The following is a 23,054-nucleotide window of genomic DNA, read 5'->3' as shown; positions in this document are numbered from 1 at the left end:
CTTTACACATTTCACAGTTTACTGGCAGGAGAATATTGAAAAGTTATTGACACGATATTGCTTCCAAAATGACTTATTTTTTTGCTAGTCACTGCAATACTCCCACTTGGGATTTTAAAACTAACCAGTAAGAAAGTGTGTAATACTTGCCACCAAAAATATTTTAAGCTGCATAACAATATTTGACACGATTCCAGATGTTCTTATGATAACGGTATTCATGGCATAGAGCTACTTGGCACCGTGTGCAAGAGAGATGGAATCTCTGGTACTTACATCCAATCATCATCATAGCAACAGCAAAGATTTTCTCCCCATCTGTCGTCGGAGCGATGTTCCCAAATCCGACACTGGTGAGGCTGGTCATCGTGAAATACAAGGAGGAGATGTAGACTGAATCTTTGCTTGGCCCGCCTTCCCATTTTCCAAAGCCTGACACGTTAAAGCGGTAAGGCGTCCCTATTGACATCCCCAGCTGATAGAGCCAGCTCTTGGTTCGGATCGTGTTTGTATCCTCATCGATAACTTCATAGTCTCCTATGCTATACCAAATGCAGGCCAGCCAGTGGGCTGCGAGACCAAACACGCACACCAGCAGGACCAAGACTGCTGCTCCATATTCGATGTAGTGGTCCAGCTTCCGAGCGACACGACCCAGCCGAAGTAGCCTCACCACTTTAAGCGAACTGAAGAGGCTGCTGATGCCCTAGAAGGAAGAAGCATGGCAACCGTTAGAATTTGATATTAAAGCAAGAATAGTCATAAGGGCAGTTTCCAAAGACACGAGGGATCCATAACAAATAGATGGTCATCAGGCAACACCTGAAAAGAGACTAGGAAACATGAAAAGGTTAGTGACCCTTTTCAGGGATGGATATCTGCACTCTTGTCTTCATCCATTAACATTGTGGATGTTGCCCTCTTCATCCCCCCTTTCAGATTATTTAAACAGGTCTATAAATACATTTGCAAAGACTTAAATGACAGGCTATTTATTGCATGTGCAGTTGTGGAAGCAGGCTGTCCCAGAGCATCCTGATGATGCTTTAGGCTGACTGAAAATAAACGTGGAAGTTGCTGACCATTAATAATGACACAAATCTAATGTTGAGGGGAACATAACCAGACACCTATTGAATTCATGGCAGCATCTGGAGTCATGAAATTCTTATGGCTATTCTTGACTTCCTATTGATCCTGGGCAACACATGTCCTCCCCTGTCTCAGATATAATGCAGTTTGCAGTATTTAGCTGAGACATACCGGAAAGATAATGAGGAAGGCTAAAAAAAAATACTGGAAATATCTGCTGATTTGTAATTTTTCAGTGTAACTTCATTTCCTATTACTTTACTTTCATATAAGAATTCACAAGCAGATAATCAGTCCTCTGACATTTCTCACATGGACTACACATAAAGCTTAACTATTTCAAATACCTCACTAATCCCCACATCATATTCTTTTATTACAGCTTTGTTATCAATGCAGTATTTCTGCACTGATATTAATATGGCTCCCATAAAAGAGAACTAAGCCAGAATGCAGGATTCTGCATTGTTAACTTTAAAATAGATTTGCAATTCCATGCACAAGAAGTTAAATTAAAAAATTCAAAGCCATTTGGGGCACTAGAAGATCTGAATAGCCTTTCATAAAAAATCCTTTCTTTTTTTTTTTTTTTCCTACTCCTTCTTATCAAGACTGTTTCATACATAGAAGTCTGATTAAAATTTAACAGACTGGTTTAATGAGTATTTCTGGAAATGTATAATTGCATACTTCTGGTCACCAGCTTTTACTGGAAGTTTGTTTATTCTTGCATAAATACAACCGCTTCAGTATCTTAGCCTGGTTCAATGCAATAGAAGAGATGTTTTATTAAATAATTACATAAAGCATATTGACTCATGTTCCCCAGGACTGCAGCAATGTATTTCCCCTTTATTTCATGAATTTGTCATGATTACATTGACTCATTTTCAGAGACAGATATAATTTGTTACCTGGGAACACACTATCAATTTCTATTAAGTATTTGGACAAGATCTAACACAACTAGGGGAGGAGAGAAAAAAGGAAGCACAAAAAGAAAAAATAACAGCCTTCCTTTGAATCAGAAATATCTGCAGAGATCTAGAAAAGACAAAGCGATCTATTCTTTTCACGACTATCTATGCCAAACTTTTCAAGTCACTCATGTAAAAGATCCTCCACAAAGTAAATTTCCATTTCCCATTCATTCCATACCTAGCTTTCTTTCGTAAACATTGGAGCAAAAGCCTTGATGCCAACTTGGTGAATACGACACAGAAGGCATTAAGGCCTTGGTTTCCAGCAGAAAGAAGGCAGGTACTTCTAAACACTCTGTATGAGGAGGAAAAGCAAATGGGAAAATATGCAAAACTATAACACGGTAACTATATTTTAGAACTAGATACGCAAGGTCCTGAATGACAAGCATGTATAGTCTCTACATCTGAAATACCCACATTCTGACCTTACAACACAGCCTCCCAAGTATTTTTCCTCAGTATCAATACCCGTTTCTCTTTTTCCTCTTTATTGTTTCACTGTTAAAGTTTGCAATGTTTTACACTTTGAGAGGTCTCCAATTATAGCCTGATTTTAGCTTCAGTCTCAAAGCCAAGCTTTTTAATCACGCAGTGCTTACAAGTCTCAGGCAAGGGCAGGACATTTTTCCATCCCAATATACTAAAAAAGTTTTAGTTTTGCTCAAAAACAGGGGTGCAAAATTTGTTCTTAAAACTAAACTCATCACTGGGATTTTAAAAAAATAAATACTGTTTGTCAGTGAGAATCCTACCAAACTAAAAATAATAACGATTAAAGGACTTAAAAGTTTGGAAATTGGCTAAATCTTCATTAATTAAAAAAAGTCAAGTATTTCTAATACTTGGGGGGCCAAAACGTAGAAGGGGAGCTTAAGAAGGTGGACATAAAAAATGGGACTAAAATAGCTGAAATTAGATTTAAAATGTTTAACACAAACTATTTGGCTTTCAGAGTACTCATCTTAATTTCCCTTGTGAAATTCACAAGGAGAAATTTTGTAAGGACATTTAAAATATAATAGAACTACATCATCTGAGAGAAAGTAGTTCTACCAAATTCTGACCAGAGGTAAAGAGAATTAGGGTTTTTTGTACAAAAAGAACTTGCTTATTTACAGAAAATAAGTACTTTATTTAGTTGCATTGAAATGATGTATTTAATATTCAGATTAGTCACAATATTTCCCCTGATTGCATTGCCAATAAGATTCTAAAATTTAAGAAAAAACTAAAAAAAAAAAAAATTAATTTTTATTTTAGCATTATCTGTATCTGTATTTTTTTATTTGATTTCCTCAGAGGAAAGGATTTGTCTATTCTAAATGGATCAATATCAAGAGGAAGAAATGCCCAGGGAAATAATTATTCATATAACTCTCTTAGAAATTTCTAAGTGACAGAATTTCAAATTGGTATAAACGATGGGAACTTAATAGACTGTTTCATAGATGATACAGAATCAAAATAAAAATTCAGATCATTCTCCAACACTTTAAAACAGTACTTTCTGTCACTAAATTTAGCAAGTGATATTTTAATGTTCACCGGAATAGATCTGCTGGATTCAAAATTCACATTTTTAGATTATTGCTTTCCAAAATAGGACTGTACTGTCCATCTTAAAGCTCTTATCAGTGCAGATTACTTTTATGCTTTTATCAGACAGATGGCTCCACGATGTCACGCAAAAGAGCATGAACTCAATTTACTCCTCTTGATGCATGTCCCACCCTCTGAGCTCTGCTACTCCTATAACCTTTGAGAGGCAGATTATGAAGACACCCAGGGCTCCTTCTGCCCGAAGGTTCATAAGGAGATAGAAATTGCACCACGGGTCCCAAACAGACACCCTCAGATGCTTTGCTTTCAAAGATCTCCAGAGGGGAATGTCTGTGTGTCAGCGTAGGAAACGTCTTGTCCCATAAAAGTCTACCTGCACCTGATTTACTCAGACACAGTTCCAACTATTAGTATTCTATTCAACAGAAATCTTCCCTGGAGAGCTATGCAGAAGCTAAGAAATCTGTAATAGGGCCGGGGTAGACAAACAGTACATATTTACTATATTTTGTTATAGAGAGAACTTGCGATCAGCACTTAAGTCAAATACGGCAGAAAATTAATTTCACACAAACTTATATTTTAAATTGTTTGAAGGTTACTTCAATGTTTTTACATCTGAATGACACTAAATAAAGATTCTACTGCCAATACCTGCATATAGTTGTTGACAAATATTTAATAGGTGGGCATGTTTACTTTCATTGCCAGTGATGGCTGATGCATAAAAATGGAAGAATCTGTAGCAAGTCTCCTCCAAACCAAAGGGCAAACTCAAAGCACTGAAAGGCAGAAGAAATAACTATTTGCTGATTGAGCAAATCTGAATGTCAAAAGCCCTTACAAAAAAAAAAAAAATGCAGCCACTCCTCTTCCTCTCCTACACAACCTTTGCAGAGTGGAACTGCACCTCAAACATCACAAAACACCAGAGTAGCCTCCGTCCCAGAGGAAAGCAGGAACTACATTTTACTTTCAAAGACAATGCTTCCTAAGTTTGTACATAAAATACTGCTAAAAGTAGATTTCCATGAGTAGTCTGTCATTCATTAGACCTACACTCACTAGATACTGTGCACATTTACACAGATTTTCTTTTGTATCTCCTTGTTTTCTGCAAGACATGACCTACTGTCAGTGCAACCCTTGTGTCATGTTGGTACCTCAGCCATGTAAACAATCTTCTTTCCAAACACAGGATCCAGGCTATCCATGTTTTGGCTCTAGCTTTGCATCAGACAACATAAGATTTGTGCCATTACTTCCCTTTCCATAAAAAGAGACAGAGAAGAGACACTGTGGTGAAGTACTTTGTGAAGTGTTTTGAAAACATAAGGGCTTTAAGCAGAGAAGTTGTTAGTTACTTGTGTCATTATGGTCCCCAAGAACATTAACAGTGGACACTACAGTGCTAGATACTGTAAAAATAAAAAACAGTTGCTGCTGCTCATTTGCCATGCAAAATTAAATTCAACCCAACTCACTGAATAATAAAATTCCACCTAGAAAAAAATAAGTTAGAAATAATTCATTCTCCCTTCCAAACAAGATGTAGGATGAACAACTTCAGAAAAGAACTAAAATGCAACTTTCATCCCACCTCCTACAGCTGGAGTAGCACTAGCGGTTTAGTAATAGATTCAATTTGCATGACAGTATTCACTTTTTAGGCCATTACTTACTTTCCATGTGTATGAGAAGAAAATGCACTTAGCCCAAGCATTTAGGGGTTTTTTTTCTAGGCTCAAAGAAAGTATAATGTACTTCCTACTTACTATCTGTTTTTTAAAAAAAAGAGAGAAATATTCAGTATTGGCACAAATCTGTTCAAACTTTTCCAGCACTTTCCTCTCATATGGAACTGCTGAACTTCAGGCTTCATCTCAATTAAAGGAAGATGCAGGAGACTAAAAGCTAACCATTAAAAGAATGAGCATGAAACCAAAAAAAAAAAAATTAATTATTTATCAAAAAAAGGGAGACAATTAACTCACTTTATCACTACCATAAGTGAAGCAAGAGCCATGGAAGGCACTGCCTTTCTTGACGTTTGATTCTGAAGTCCGCTGTGCCACAGCCTGGCTCTGGCTACCTTTCAGGTCATTATTAGGACTTCTCATTTCTGGTATTTGCCTCTTCTCATTCTCTTAATTAGGTCTGAGAAGATTACCTTTCCTACAGGTTGCCATATTTAGCAGCCAACAGACAAGATAACGCTATGCGCACAGGTCAAAATGAGTGTCTAAACCTTCTATTTACTGGTGTGGTTTTCGGCACTGAAGAAAGCAAATCTCTAGGCTCACAAAGTTTATTTTTGTCAGACATCTGTGAGCTTCATTGGAATTAGGGAAAAACTGCAATAACTCATGTGTAAGAGCACAAAGTGTGAAATGGAAAGCCTGATTTTTCATTTATAAAATTACATCCATGCTTGCCTTACACGTATGTGCACACTCAGAAAATCAACAAACCCAGGAAACAAACTCTTTCTTTTTTTTTGACTTTGAGAGGAAGAACATGGATAAAGGTAATATGCAAGTAATCTAAAGAAATCCCACTTTCCACAGTGTCAAATAAAAAATTTGCCCCTAACAGATAGCAATCTGCTTCCCAATGGTTCTGATTCAAAGAAGTCACCAGTTCCAGAAGCTTTTTACTTATCTCGAAGAGGCAAAACACCCAAGTAAGATTTAGTGTTACTGGCATCTAATACCACTTCATCTTTTCAGTTCTAATCCAGTCCCTAATGCGAAATAGACTGTAAGGCAACCATTTAGCTACACAAATAAATATCCTTTGCCATCTCATCTGACTTTCTGCCTCAGATCAATACGATTATGCTGAATGGGGTAAAAGGAACAGTGTAACTGATCCCTGTCTCTGAAACATGCTTGCCTTTATATGAAGTGGAAGTATCACTCTAACAGCAGCTTTTTGAAATAATTCAGAATCTAATATATTCAATTAGCTCTCCTTCTCGGACAAAGGCTATCACCATACATTATCACTGAAAATGTAATTAAGTGTTTTAGTTCTTTTAGCCTTGTGCAGCTTGAATAGCTTATGTAGAATACTGCTCTCTCTTTAACAGTATGATAAATCATGTCATGCTTTTCAAAGCTGTGAAGAAGTAGCCCTGAAACCCAGTAACACCCTCACTTATCTGTGACTTGGCAAAAAGACTGATATGAACATTAGCAGTGCAGAAGAGGAGTTAATTGGCATCTTAAGAGCCACAGCAGAACCTACGGAGCAGGTGTTGGGCAGCGACACAGCAATGCATCCTCTGGTATTCTCTTTTGGGAGGGGCTGTCCATCAGCAGACACCATAGATGTCTCTGAGCCAGCAAGGTGTATGAACCTGGGGAAGACTAGGGAAGCAAGCAGAATTTAAACTTAAACAAAGTAAACACCTTAAAATGGGTTACAGCAGAGGAGAGAATTTAATCCTGAATGGGTTAAAAGGCGTAAGAGCTTTGCAGCACCTATATACAATACCAACACAATTTGGAAAACAGAGGATTTAGGAGGATGAGGCAGCCTGCCCACCCCTTCAGAGCGTAGCATAAAAGAGGGACTTCATTAGCAGCATGGAGGTTGGTTTTTTAAGGAAGGAAGTTAAAGAAACTCATATTTGATTGGGAAAAAAAAAAGGCGGGGGGCGGGGGGAAGTAGGCAAAGAAGAGAGACACCCTGAATCAAATACTCAAGAGACCCCAAACAGTAAATGCTTCTTTGCCTATCTGGTGTAAAACCTGGCAGTTTGCTTTACCCCAGGAATCTGCTTTTCCCCATTTGCATTTCCCCAAATACTCCTTCCACCTACCTGCTTGTTAAGGAGCAATTCCTGCCTGGCACAGCCCCATGGGGCCATGCTGCAGTACAGAGGCACCTACAAAAGTCAGAGAAGCAGCCCAGCCTTCCTCCTTCGTACCACCTTTCCTCTCCTTTTGCACTCCCTTTCTTCCACAGGTCAGGACCCCAAATCTCCTTCTGAGGACCTCAACACCACCCAGGAGCCACACCAAGGACCTCCCATCCTTGCTCCAAGAGTCTCTGGCAAGTTCCAGCCCAGAGCGTAGCTTTCCCTTGGGCTCTGCCCTCTTTCTCAGGAGTCTCTCATAAACCTCAACCATCACCACAACAACACTCCCCAACCCAAGGCTCATGCTCCAGCCCTCCCACTGCCCCACCTGGGTACAGTAACCCAATTGCTTGATTCTTCCCCAGGAGCACCAGTAAGGAGCCACCCAATCCAAAGGTTCTCACTAACCCCTCCTCATTGACTTTCATCACATCTAAGAACCATAATTTGCCAACATTTCTTCTATGCCTGGATCATACTCTGTGATACTTAGCTGGTTTGTTATAGGCATTACATAGAAAGTAGGTTATGACTACTTTAATTAGACACAGAAATATATTCATTCCTTGCCAGATTTAGTAATAGACTAACATGCAAAACATGGTATTGCCTAATTGGACAGATCCAAATAAGAGTGGTGAACTACACACTGTTTCAAACACATTTCATATTATACAGCTATTTACAGTTTAAAAGGCTTCAAAAACATATTTGCCAGTTTGCAAAATTCATCTAACCCAAAATCTTTCCTTATAGACCCCTGTTTATTTCATAAAACTATAACTTCAATTTATTCCCTTGCCCCTTATTGCAAGCAAACAGTAAAAGAAGTCTAGGGAAATTGCGTGCTTTTCGGTGTCACTCCTTCAGTAATTCCTCGATAGCCAATTTCTATTAGCATGAGCAATTATTCCACTAATAAGGTTTAAATTAATGTATTGCAAAAGTACTGCCTCAGAGAGTTGCCAACAATCTGACCAGCAACACATTCATTTTTTCCTCTCCCAACTCACTATTTATTTTCCAGCTCCACCCTGCTCTCTTAGCACTTAATAGCTTAATTTACTTGTATTACTTCCGTATTTTGTTTTTTCTGGGACTTTTATCATCACAAATTTTGTCCTTTCAAAGCTGTATATCTTCTTTGCCTACATGCTAGATTCTCTCTTATTCATCCACTTAAGTGAACACTAGATCATTTATATTTAATACATCTTTCCTGATGATCTTTTACTATGCATTTATTTCTCTTCTGCCTCGACTAATAAGAGTGATATATGGTTCTCAACTTGGCACCAGCCCGTGATTGATCGAAGTGTTCCGTTCAAATACAGATAGCAATTACTACTACAAACTCCCTATTTCAGAGTTTTACATGGTGGTGACAGGACTGGATTCCACTCCTACCATGAGATTTCACAACAGTGTCACATGTACTAAGTCAAATTTTTTCCAATATAAATTGTATCTTATGGTATTATGGCTGAAAGCCACAGTATAAAATTGCTCAAGCTGACACTGCAAAAATATGCTTTAACTTGCCTTTGGAATTCAAAGTCTTAAATTGCATTGTTCTTGGCAAAAATTGTGGAATTTTCTCTAAGCCTGGTTTTCATTAAATCTACTGATTGACGTCTAAACACAAAAAGATAACATTATACCCGCCAAAGTAGGTGGTATTTCTTTAAGTGAGGAATAACGCTAATTACTGTAAAGGATTACTGACGAATGTAATTGTGATCATTCAGATTCAAAAAAGATTAGTACCACATGTTTTATGGGCTGTGTGAATTTTGACCGATATTTTCTTTTCTTACTCAAACTAGACTACAACATGATGCCTTGTCTTGACAGTAGAAATTTTAAGCCTACCATTAAGTTGATTCATCAATCAGTGAAATATTTTCTTTTCTCAAAGTTCTACAGTAAGTCAAGAAAGTAATTAGTGTTTAACTGTAGAATTAGCTTACCATATAGAAAAGCCAGGAGAAATATTTATAACTCGTCTTTCATGTGGGTAACAATGGAAATTTCTCTACAGCTATTCATTCCTTCATTTGTTGAATTCTGTTCATGTCTGAATATGAGATACTATACTGTGTCTTCGAGCACGGTACTTGAGACCAGAAACTTCATACATTCTTGCATTTAATTCTATGGCCTTGAACAAAGACATTACTTTTTTAATTCCCTCTCCCATCTGTAGAATGTGGTTATTCATACTTAACTGCCTCTTGTATTAATTGTAGTTATTAATAGTTGTATTGATTAATAGTTAATGAATTCAGATTATTTTTGTGGATAAAAATATTCTCAACTGTGCAGAGAAGAAGCTGGAATTTCAATTATATTTAAAAATGTGAACTGAAAATATACCAATGTTCCAAACTGCAACAAACCCAAAGAATTTTGAAATTGCTTGAAAAACACAGAAGTCACACTCAATTTTGTTTCAAGAAAATATTTTCCATTATATCTTATAATGGAATAATGAAATAAATAGCAAAACAAAAAGTCACTTCAAAATAGAGAAAAATCCAATATCAGATTTTTTTTAATGAGTATCTGCTTGTCAAAAATACTGATCAACTCTAGTTTCTTATATTATAATTAATCTTTTATTGTCATCTTTAAAGATGACAAAAATGGTTTCACTAGTAATCAAGAGCTAAGCGACAGGACAGTCCCAAAATTTCCTCAACACCCTATATACACAGCTTTTTATTTCTTCAACTCCAGGTCCTGCATCCCTTGCAAATCAATTCGTCTCCACCACAGTAATTACGGTATTCTTAAAAACAAATTGACTTGTCAAGTTAGTTCCTCTATGACAACCTCAGTGTCTTCAGTGACATATCTCTTAACAGAGAATGACAGCAGGCGGAAAAAACAGTGAGCTTCCACCTGCCCCAGTCCCCCCTCACTACATGAACTGCAACAAAGCCATGACTCTCTCTCTTCCACTTTAAACCCATATATGAAAACATCAAAACAGAAAAACCGCAATTCATATCCTTCATCTCATTTTATCACCACTGACACTGAGTATCATTTAATCTCTGGCAATTTTAAGAGTATTCTCATTAGGACTAAAAAAAAAATTCCCTGCAGCAGTCATGGTACTAACTCCAGTTTCACGGCTCCAAGGGAACTCCCTTTAGCAAAATCAAAGTGACACACAGATAACAATCCAGTTTGGCTACTTGTATTTTGAGCAGCACAGCATCACAGCTGAATTAATCCAGCTGTGAGGTAGTATGGTGTGTAATCCAGGGCGAGAAATAGGTAAAATTTAAACCAGCAAGTTTGAAAGAAAGGGATTTGACCCACAAGGGAATGCTCTATCCATTAGAGAAGATACAAGGCAAAGCCTTTCTACTTTCAAGACTCCTTGCATGTGGCTTTTTTCTTCTTCCTGTTTAATAAAAGGTTATTCTTCTCTCTATGGGCAGTTCATGAAATAGTGATCAGTATATACTGTCCTAAATCTCCACCTGATGCGCACCACATTTTTCTGCTGGCATTGCTGGCAAAGCCCCTCAGGTCCTGTAAACCACCCGATGAGCCCTTAACAGAAGTACAGCAATTTACACCAGTGGCAACTCTGCTCTAATGACTCTACAATGATTTATAGCAGCTAAATGTCAGAACCCACTAGGGAAAATGGAGACGAACATTCTTGATAGGATAGCATCAAGAAAAATGGGGGTTTTTCTGTAGGCGTGAGAGCTAGAATAACTAAAACTAATGCTGTTATACTGATTAAGGAGACTGTTGAAGAGCCATAGGAGAACTGAAGTACCAATCAGCTTCTCATTGTTACAAAGAAACACCGAGATGGAGAACCTGGAGAAATTCAAACTCTCACAACAAGAATTTCTCTGCAGAATTGCTACCATGAGCCCAAGAGTGCCTGTGCTCAGCTCAAGGGCTGTCACAGCCACTGGCATAGATATTTTTCTCAGGGATGTTCTACAGGTCACATCACCAGTCTACGGTTAGGAAACGTTCCTTCAGCAAAATCATCAGCAGGTTGCTACTGTCTGCAGTGGTTGAGAAAAGGCTTCTTTCCTTTAACTCTTTTAAGCCTAAATGTCAGAAACTGACAGATGGACGCTCTTTCCATTACTTTATCAGTGTCACAGCAAAGTAATACATGAAAGCCCTGCAGAGCAACCTGCAGCCTGGGTCCTTTTTATGACAAATAAATATTTAAGGATAGGTCTCACAAGGCTTTTTTTGCTTGATCTCATTTGTGTTATTTCAGCCTGTAGCTTTATATAAAACAAAAACCTCTCCAGGGAATTAAATATCAAATAACATCATGGTTTTTCTACTACATTCAATAGTTTGCTCACTTATCCTGAAGTCATTGAGAAAAATACTTTAAATTTCATAAAAACTTGTGTAATGTATTTTTACAAAAGTAACGTGGTTCTACGTTTTTATCCAGATATTTCACTTGACATTACTTCCTTTTATTAGCTAGGTTGTCCTTTATTAAATGGGAATATCTTAAATGAACTCATAAAAATTAAATTTTACAGGCTAGAAATTAAATACTAAGCACTGATGAGATGTGTATGTATGCTACAGATTTAGTATGTGTCACATAAATACAGACACATAATTAGTTGATGGTAGAGATTTTATAACATGTAATTAGAAAGTGGACTGCTGGAATCCTCTTTAAGATTTTATTAGCAATTCATTAACTGTCTGAACTATTTAGGCATGGAACCTTAATATATTTAGTTTAGGAATATTTTCTTTGCAGCTTGATCCAGTAGGAGAACAAGCAGTTAAAACAGGGTAATATTGTGGTTTTAATTGTCTGAATGTTAGTTCTTTTGCTAGCTTGTGACCTGTTCCCAAAGAAATGAGCAAGAATTAAGGAGGAGCTTAGATTTCCAGATTTCTCCTTACCCTTTCATCTAATTACGGAATTACCAAACAAGCATCAAAACAGTGTCTTCAATTGCTTCACTTTCCTCTAAAATAATTTTTGCCAAACAACGCTGCATGGAGCACCAGATACCCATAAGTACTTTCTGGTGGTCTAGGAAGATTTAGTGAGTCACTGCCTGTCTCTCTGCCTCCTGCTATGTTGTATTACAAGCAGCTGGGAAAAAAAAAAAAAAGTGCATTATTCTTCCCAATCACTCGTGAAGAATTGCCATTAGGGGACATGCACTGCCCAGTCAACGCTGAAAGCAAGAGGACCCTGTGCCAAGAAACCATCCTGATACACCAGCTCAAGCTGTTCACAGTAAGTCAGACGAAGCAGTTTTCCTCGGTGCTGCATGGAGGTTGTGCTGTCTGCTTCTGCCTGTCCTCCTGTGTGACCTGCTCCGGGTGATCCTGCTCTGGCAGGGAGTTTGGACTAGATGATCTTTTGAGGTCCCTTCCAATGCCTAACATTCCGTGATTCTATGAACTCTGAGGATATAGAATGAAGGAAAATAAACACAGATTTCTGTCACAAAAAGACTCAGCCTCTCCCAGTGCAGCTAAAGATGGACCTTTCTAGCTAAGACTCATAAGTAAAATTCTGTGTGTGCTGAGGGCAGCTGCTAGAGACACACATACATCTTTAAAAGTATCTTCTTTCCCTCACCTCCTCAACCATTAAGTAATAATTAATAGGTATAAGCGGAACTAGTATACTGACCTCATCGACGTTCTCAAAAGCATTGATGACATCATATGGCAAGCATGACAGCAGATCGATCACAAACCAGGTCTTCAAGTAATTCATGCGAATTAGCTTTGGGTCAGAGATCACCTCTCCTGCTGGCCCCACAAAGGTAGTATGGAAATTAAGTACAATGTCTACCAAAAAAATGACATCCACGATGCTGTCGACTACTAGCCATGCCACATTGTTCTGTTTGGTTTTAAAGGAGACATTGTAAGGGACCAAAATAGCAGTGTAGAAAGTTAAAATCAAGATGATCCAGTCCCAGGTAGTCTTGAAAACGCAATAATGCAAGATTATATGTGGTGGAGTCTTTGGTGCCTCTTGTTTGTACTGCGGTAGGATTTCAGAGCCCAGCTGCAGTACCTTGGAAAGAGAGAACATATTTAATTATTTAATTTTTTTATGTTATTTTTCAACATTGCAGATTTTCAAGGTCAGTACAACAGTTGATAAAAATACATGTCATGTTACATACTGTAACTCCTTTTAACACTGCCAAATGCTAAGCAAGTCAGGATAAGTAACATGTTAGACAAATCAGCATCAGCCTAAGAACAGTTGTTGTTTCTTTCAATGCCATTAATTATTTTTTTGACACTAAGCCTAATAATGTGTTGGATCCTCAAGTCATGTAAAGAAGAGACAGTTCCTTCAGCAGTCTAAGTAAACAAGAGAGATAAATGGTGGGAAGGAAGGCAGCTGCAGACAGAAATCAATGGCAAAACTGGGAACAATACCGCAGCTTCTGAGTTCCAGTCCAGCACCAGGACCACTGGACCACATTGTTTTTCAACACTGTCTATTTAGCTCTTCTCTATACTGTATCTGAAATAGTCTTATACTGCAGTCTGTTGTCATAAACACACAGGTAAAGGCCAGGCAAGACCAAAGTTCATTGACAACTATCATTAGCCTCAATAAATTCTTTTTGAATTTTAACTTTTCATTAAGAGAAGATCCGTATCTTCACTATCTGAGGGCATACAGTCAACTTACAATGCAGTTAAGTCTGAATTCGAAAAAGCACTACGGGAAAAGATGATCTGTCAGCCTATTTTCAAGGTCCAGTTTTAAACCCTGGACCTCAAGCTGCGCACACGCTCAAAGTGTTTTACATAACTGTAAACTTGATCTGCGCTGCCCATTTTAAAGTCTAATATCCCTCCAGTTCTGCACACTAGTGCAAGAAGAGTATAATCATGCATTTAATTCTTGGGACTAAAGTTTCTTTCACATACCTACCAACAAGAATGTGTTTGTTCATATCTATGGATATGCTTAAGGGTGAAACCAACACAAAGGGTCTGTCACGAAATAGAGACAAGACAAATTTTAAAAGGAAATTTACCCTGGGTGAGCTATGGGTGAACACTGAAAGGAAGGTGGAGGTTTGCTTGAGCGAGATGTGTTTGCTAATGCCAAACTCATAGAACCTGGGAGAACTATCTGGGAGCATGGTTCCTTTTTACATTTATTTACACATAGTTCAGAGCAACAGACAGCAGAGAAGGAAATTAAATGGGCATCTTCTCAAAGAAAAGAGCAGACAACATAGCTATAATAGAAGGATGTCTTCCTTTCATGCTCCTTATCTCAGCTTTTTAACATCAATTATTTAGACATGGATTTTTATCTGCAGGCTTTTGAGTGCTTTTTATTATTTATTAATATTTTTTTGTGAACTGGTGGGCTTTTTTCCAACAGATTAAGCCAAAGAGGACAAAAGAAAATAATGAGCTATAAGAGTCCTACTTGGACAAAACAGCTTCAGACCAAGTTCCCTGCTGCTTTGAACCTCACATAATCACTTACTGTTGTGCACAACAGGGGTGAGACTGTCAGATCAGAGTCCCTTGCACTTGTGTAAATGGCAATGGGAGCTGCAAGCCTGCTGACTTTGAGTTCAGTCTGTTCTCCAGAAGAGAAGTAGCATGACCTGCTTAGAGACCTGCATGTTTCACAGAGGCATGAATCAAAAAAAAAAAAAAAATACGCTCCCCCTAAAAAAAACCTAAAAAACCTAAGCATTTTTGTTTCACTGAGTTTCCACAATGACAGCAGAGGGAAAAGGAACATTTTCCCCTAAGAAGAACCCTCACAGACCAAACTAGGACTCAGACATGTCCACTGCAGAATTAAGTACTCTGCCTCTGCTGACTGATTCACAAAGGGTCTCCATACTAAAAAATAATAATTACAAAAAGGTCATCTTGTGGTGAAAGACGCTGGAAGCAGCACAAGGCAGAAGCAGCTTCTTCTCTGCAGGGGACACTGGCCAGCCAATGCAGCCCCCAGAAGTCACTGGCAGTGACTGGAACAGGTTGTCTACTGATTCAGTAGTATCTGTACTCAGAGCATCACTCTCTTCCAGTTCCTAGTGGCAAATGCAAAGATGTATTCTCTCAACAAAAACTAACCAACCCAAGAACAATATTGCAAATATCTCCCTTTTGACCATTGCAGCTGTACCTGAATCCATCAGAAAGCACTGAGCTGCTACTGGCTTTTATGAGGATTTGCATGAGTAACAGCTCTAACCTAAGATCCCAAGTCTGAAATATGCTTCACTGGGCAAGGAGAGTCTTCTGCAATACTGACACACTGGAATAACTGATCAGCAAAGTCAAGTACTTTCTATCATGTAGTAACATCTTTCAGTCAATCAGGATTTCAGTTCTAATGCTGAGACCTTACTAGCATGGCGAGACTGTATCACCCTTTACATGCAGAGTGAGAGCATAATTGCTTCTTTTGAAATTGTATGTCTCCTAAAGTTTATTTTTTAGCCTCTGATATTATATGAAAAAGTCAAACATTTTGGTAACCATTCTAAGCAGCACAGGAACCTCAACCATGAAATACTGAAAAAATAGGGGGGTTTAGGTCTTGTCAGATTGATTCTTACTCATACATACAGAAGTTCTAGACTGAGAATATACTGCACTCTACTTTGGCCACTGCTGGTGTCTTTGTATTACAAGAACTTGCGGAAATTTTGCATCATCCAAACTAAAGTTATTGGAAAATGTACTAATGCATTCCCATATATCTGAATATAAAAGACAGGAACAATCTCTGATTGGCAATAAAGAAGGGATAAATTACAGTGTCCCTTATTTTGCCATACATTGAAAGAAATTACAGTAAAGCCAGTGGAACTGCAGAGATCTAAAACTGAACTGAATGCAGAGAAAATCAGACTTTTAGTTTCAACTCGTTATGAAAATAAACAACTTTGCTGCTTCAGTGTTTCAAAATGTCATCACCAAGTACTTTCCCCTAGCTTGTTTGATATTCAATGGCTACAGCACAGGAAAATAAAAGGATTGATGTCTCCTTCAGGTTTTATTTTGAAGTAAATGTACTCTAAACTATCTGAATGGCTAGGGACCTTATTAATAAGAAGTCTTTTGAACTTCTGTTACCACCTTGGAGTCTCTGGTTGAGCTCTACCAATGGCTTTTTGACATGACCAGAGGCCACGGCTTTAGTTGGTCTCCAATGGAATGATATGCACCAGCAGCGTGGGTGTGAATCTCGAAAGGAAGGGCAGAGACAGGGCAGAAGTCGGGCATCAAGGAATGACATTGGGATATCAATCACTCATAAGGTGGAGAAAGTCACTGCAGCAAGCCTGAAGTGCCTCAAGTCTTTTCTTGGATTGGATGAGGGTGTAAAATTCTAGCCCTGGCTCCTTCTTACCACATCGCTAACATGCACCTTGTAAGACCACTCCATCTTGCTGGCATTGCTAGAGAGATGAACTGCCCTTTCACAGCTTGAGATGGAAGAAGGGCACAGTCCCAGTCTATGCTACCTCTCATGGGAAAGGAAACTTGCTTTGCAGATTGTCCCTCCAGGACTGCCAGTCAAGATTTTTCAAAGACATCAAAATCTTATTTTCGTTGAAGAAAGAGAAAACCCACCTATAACAAAGCCCAGTTATCTCAGAGAGCAACCATGTGCTTATAGCATTGAGTACAGCAAGAGAATGTGCTGCACAGAAATAATGGAAGACCTTCATGTTAAAGATCTAGGTTTTGTCAGGTTGCTGCACTGGAAGTTAGGAGAGCTCTTTTCTCCACTTTTCACACCAAGGGCCACACAAAGCCTATTTCTTCACCATCCTTTCAGGCACACACACCTCCCCTACACCATCTGGAGATTAAGGGCTATAAACCTCACTCTCTCTGCACCATATAGAAAAGCCAGACAGATGCAAAGAGAAGTTCCTTCTGCTCTATTTCAAGGTACTCTTGTCACACTCCAGCGCCTCTAGGGAGAGCAGTGCTAACCTGAGACACAATATTTGCTGAAGCAGTCAGGCATGGTTGGTTACCCACCCACATGAACTAACTAGATTCAGATTGCTTGTAAAGGTATTTCTCCTGGAGGGGAAAAAAAACACAAAAAAAACCAAACAAAAAATCCCACATCCAAGTGATGAATATAAAAGTAATCACGAAGAAAATGTACACAACTATATAAATCAGTATGTTGAGCCTCCACTCACATGCACTGAACAAATATGATGTTGCTATAATTTTCTAAATAACTGAAACAGCCCCAGTTTTCGAATATTTTTCCCTCTTTTGCAGTTATACCATGCTAAAAGAAATATTTGTTTGAGAAAGTTATTAATGAAAGTATTATTCCAATTACTTATGATTCATCAGCCACTACAGTTGTATTATCTGCATTTATTATTTGCGGTAATGATGCATCATGTTTTAATAGCTCTCTAAAGCTGGAGAATATTATTTCAAGAGCAGAAATGACAAATTTCATCACTGAGTTTCACAAGGCTTTTTTAAAATTTTTTTTAAATAACAAACAAACAAAATTCCTAGATTTGTCAAAAAATGGTGAATAAATTACCAGCCAGGACTCATAAAAGTGCATCAACAAGTGGTTACAATGATTTATTTATTTTTAACACTGCATGATTGGGGAAAAAAACCCCACAGAAACAGTAATTAATTTTCAGCTTAATCTCTCCCTTTTGTGTTTTCAACTGCACATATTTGCTTTCCCTCACTTTCCCTTGCTTTTGTTTTCACAAGCACCCACATGAATTGCTCCCAAGTCAAGGGCCTGGTGCTAAGCCTCAACTTGAGGTGGATTTTAATGGCAGTTATAAGTCCCTGATAAACAACGTTTAAAAAAACCCCAGAAACTGGCAGATGTTCCGCTATTAAGCAGTACTGCTAAGCACCATTATAATTTTTCTACTTTTATTTCTCATACCTATGGCATTTTTTAAATTATGACACAATCTTGTTTACTCAGAACTGCTTGGTAAGTATACAGAATACACCAGCTAACGTCATAGGTGCAGAGGACATGTGTCCTATGCAGTGACCAGGAAAAAAAGGTTCCTACAATCAGCTCCTTGGTGATAAAGCCACAGTAACATATCAATTACTTTACACTCATTGTTAAAAAAGGTACTCTCAGAGTTACCTAACACCCTTGCATTAATTGTATAATTAATTTAAGCAGTTTTCATGTCACTGCTATTAGAGAAGTCAGGCTAAAAATAATCTACAGATACTGGCAAAAGTCAGACACTGAGATTTAACAGACACTGTTTTATTCACAGGCCATGATTAATACAAAGTAGTTTGTCACCAACACCTTTCTTAAACTAGTATTTCCTAAACAATAAAAGAAATTGTAAGCTTTTGTGGCAGACTCCTGTTTTTTATTTGTACAACACCTTGCCTCACTCAGTTTCTAGGACATAACCATCTCTGCAGCTATTCAAAAACATAAGCAATAAAAAAACCTAAGAACAACACAAATAATATCCCAATACATGAAGAGTCTTCTCAAGCAAACAAGATTGATTTGAAATGCTATAGTGTGTAGGAAAAGGGATGGATTTTAATTTATGCTTGAGACTTCAAATAGGCTAGTACAGAGACAAAGAAAAAAAATATTTGAAAATGCAACACGGAACAGTTAGAGATCCCATGTTCAATATTATCAAGAGACCTTTACAGAATAAGAAGCCTGGCATCCCATATGTCTTCAAAGGAAGAAGAGTGGTCTTGTCTATATGATTATCTGCACTCTGCTCTTCTCTACTGTAGTTCTATTACCTTAAGTGGACTTAGAGCAAATATACAACAAGGTACCTAACATCACAGTTGGGGCTAATCTTCTTTTTAAAATAATGACTGCAATATTCAGTCAGCAATTAAAGAAACTCATTTCAGACATATAAACTACACACTTGCCCTTTATTATTTGTAATGAATCAACTTGCTGTGCCAGTTAGAAATACTTGCAAAGACTTGTTGAGTTCATCAGCTTGCAAGAAATTTCAATAATGCCTAGTCTCTAAGGTCCAGACTGAGGTTCACTGAGCCAAACAGAATAACCTGAGACCCTTTGCCTCACATTCTACTGTCTACATTTTAGCATGAACTAAAATTCAAGGTTAGATTATCTAAAGAGAAGAAAGGAAGGATTATTTGATGCTAAACCTTGAATAGGATTAGGAGGGAGAGTACTCCAAATTCCAGGACACTGAAGCAACTTCAAGGTGGACATGTGATAATCACATGGCATTCCTACAGTATAACGTCCATGTGAATGTCTGCCCCTCTCTTGTACTCGTGTGATCTATGTTATTTCTGTTCTTCCAACAGAAATCAGTTTTCCATTCTTGAGTGCATTAAATAGGTGAGCTCCTGTCCATGGGAATTTTATCACATACAATAATAGTACATGTCTGTGCAGGAGTTGTTTATTGTGCATAGAAACTAAGACGCGTAAAGGGCAAAATTAATGAAGTACTGATTATATGGAGACCCCATGGAACCCACCTCCAGCTACACAGGGAGATTAAGAATTTTTTGTAAGAGTCAGAGCTGCTGCCACAGCACTCATAGCTATAGGTGAAACAGGAGTGATGTTATACTCGCCATGCTGTCATTAACACCATATCTAGACTTTCCCTAAGCTGTTTTCACACCCCGGAGACCCTGCTGCTGGCCCAGGAGACAGCTATAGGAAATTTGAGACAGTCTCTCCCCCTCGTGGTGAAAGCCCTAAAACCCCAAGTACTTCAAGAAGCCTTCAATGCCTGGAGCTTTTGTCAAAACTTTGAGAGTCTACTTAAATCACAAGGTTTCATCTTCCTAGTCTGTCTGCAGCGTTGCTTGGGGCATCTTACAGCTATTCTTTACATAAAACCAGTAACTCAAACATGTGTTTTAACCAGTTTGTACAGCAGGATTGGCATCCCACTGAAAAAGAACTAGACATGAATGAATGCAGAGAACAGCCACGTCAAGGATTCTCCAGAATCTTCTTCTGCACTAGCCTGAGTTTCTCTCACTTCAATTTTACAGAAGTGAAGAGGCCAAGATCCTACAAACACTGAGATCCTGAAAAGAACGGAACTAAGCAAGTATTAATTTAATAATAATGCTATTATAAGACTTCACTGGGATATGGAACACAACACTGCAATTCAGTTACGACGAGTTTTTTGGACACCTGTTTCCATTCCACTGTCATGGGACATATTTCACACCACACACGCTGTATTCTGATCTCCCTTGCCTATCACCAGGCTTTACAGACAGCGTTCAGCTTATCCAGAGACAACATAGCCACAAAGGTTAAAAATATTTTTTTACGTTACCTCAGCAAGTCGAGAATGCTTGTGAACATTCTCTCCTTTCTGCACGCTTGGAGCAAGCTGCTGCAGCACACCTCGGCTGCTTGTGAGGGCACGAGTCAAGCGAGCAAACTTTCCCCAACCTTGAGAAAACAAGCAAAAATATATACATAAGTGTATATAAATAATACAACAATATATGTAATATGTATTTAAATATGCGTATATAAATAAGCAAAACAAAATACATAAAACATAATAAAATAGTGAGTTTTTAAAAAGTTAAAACTCAAAAATCTGCTTTAATACTGACCACAAGGGAATACAATTTAACTAAGCACTAGACAAAAGAAACTCATAAAATAGGTGTTAGGATGGTAAAGTAAGAAAACCTAGTAACTTTGTACTCAATGGCTCTATAAGAGTGCTATTACATGAATTGCATCTTTTGTAAGAACAAATGTCCACTTTACAATAATCTTCTATTAAATTCAAAGGCCAGATCTGGATCTCTCAGCACTGCAGAAGACACTCCAGACTAATCAAGATGTAGGAGGAGAATCACACATAACAAAAATTACAGTTGCCTGTAACAGAAGCGAATCTGGCCTCACGTGTACCAAGCATACATCTGGCATAAGCAGAGAAATATACATAAGATAATAAAAAGCAGAGCAGACAAAGCAAAACAAAATCAGTCATTTTATCCTCCCTAAATAAAAGGGAGAAATATACAGATAGATTTTCCCAAACTCTAGTAAAACATTTAGCAGCTTGTAGCAGAGAAGTCACATGCTGAATTTTAATTCAGAATATTTTTTACAGTCATTTCAAATATCCCTCAAAATAGAAGACCTTGAATGACAGTCACAAGAGCTAGCTACAGCTATAACTCTTATAAGCAGTACTTTGCCACAACAGAAAGTCAGGCAGAGTACACATCTGGATATTTTTGGTACTCTGAAAGGAAAATATCAGTGCATTCAGTCCCAGTCTTGAAAAAATGCTAGCACCACCTGGAAACTGTTAAGCAGTCTCATCTCCTGCTCCAATGGAGGATGCTCAGTGCTTTGCAGATTCAGTTCTTAATGAGAACTTGGTTCTGGAAAAAGCTCCCTCTGCATTATAGTTTTATCAACAAAAGAAATAATACTATTAGCAGAGATTGTTTTTAAAAACCAGACTTAGCCTGCAGGTGATCCATGACAACTACAGGAATATGGGTGGTTAAAATAGCATCCAATCCCTTGAATATATCCTTGCTTGACATCTCACTTTGACGGATTTTGCAGGAGTTTATTTGGTAATTTGAGAGCACAAAAAAATAAATAAATTACATGGTTCCAGTATTGAACAAGATCTTCCAGGGCAGATCTGAAAACAGAGTTAGCATTTTCTCCTTTACAAATATGCAAAATGGTGCACTTATTAAAAAGAAGGATCAAATTCACCAGATGTCTCCAAAAATCAAGAATAAAATTTAATATTTCCTTAGGCCTTAAAGCATGTTCTAAAGCAAGTCAGCCACTGGTTGCTGAGTAGAACTAGCCAACGCTTTCAGGCAGTACTCAGCAACAAGCAGACTGAATGATTTCCACCCAGGAAGCCAGATCTTTCCTGATAAACCCATGTAAGATTAGCTACTCTACTAAAGGGCTATTTCTCTGACAAATTAACTAAGACAACAGAACGTCAAGTGAGGTCAGGTTGTAGCTGTTATAAATCTGACCCAAAGTACGTGATTTCTCACAATACATTTCCATGGAAGTCGGTGGGTTTGGGTTGGGTTTTTTAATTTTGTAGATATATTTTTAAAGAGCATTCTTTTTGCTACTGCGCATGAAGAAATCTAACTAAAATTAATGAGCCAAGGCTTGAAGGCCTTATTACTTTCTGAGTAAAGCCAGTTAAAAGAATGGATCAGGTGAGGGAAACCATTCATAATGGCTAATCTTCAGCCAATACAAATCAGACGAGCTTTCATAAAAGCCAACACAGCTACAGCAATTGATGCTAACCTAAAACTATGCTTTCGCGAACTTATGTGCCAGCACTACTAGCTTTCTTCCTGTTTATACAGCACCATGGGAGAAGGCTACCAGCACCGGTGGTACTTCCAGCGATATAAATCCAGCCCGAGGAGACCCTTGGGGGTTGGTTTGTCCCAAAAGGACACAAACATCAGCCCCATTTCTCAGGCCCGGGGAGAGGGGAGGGCCG

General features: G+C 38.2%; 1 protein-coding gene across 1 annotated transcript in view; it reads right to left on the bottom strand.

The window, feature by feature from the left end:
* Positions 1-276: 276 nt before the first annotated feature.
* The window catches only part of LOC104278287 (potassium voltage-gated channel subfamily H member 1), a gene marked incomplete at its 3' end in the record, with an annotated part of 40,097 nt that continues 17,319 nt past the window's right edge, over positions 277-23,054 (bottom strand). Inside the window, exons 4-6 of the mRNA XM_009875212.1 lie at positions 20,859-20,977; positions 13,172-13,564; positions 277-706 (exon numbers count right to left, since the gene is read on the bottom strand). Coding sequence (XP_009873514.1) covers positions 277-706; positions 13,172-13,564; positions 20,859-20,977 — 942 coding nt within the window. The remainder of the gene's footprint in view (positions 707-13,171; positions 13,565-20,858; positions 20,978-23,054) is intronic.

This window comes from Apaloderma vittatum, unplaced genomic scaffold (genome assembly GCF_000703405.1).
Source record: "Apaloderma vittatum isolate BGI_N311 unplaced genomic scaffold, ASM70340v1 scaffold19628, whole genome shotgun sequence".
NCBI lineage: Eukaryota > Metazoa > Chordata > Aves > Trogoniformes > Trogonidae > Apaloderma > Apaloderma vittatum.
The sequence above is the reverse complement of the archived record's forward strand: the minus strand, read 5'-3'. Positions and strand labels throughout refer to the sequence as shown.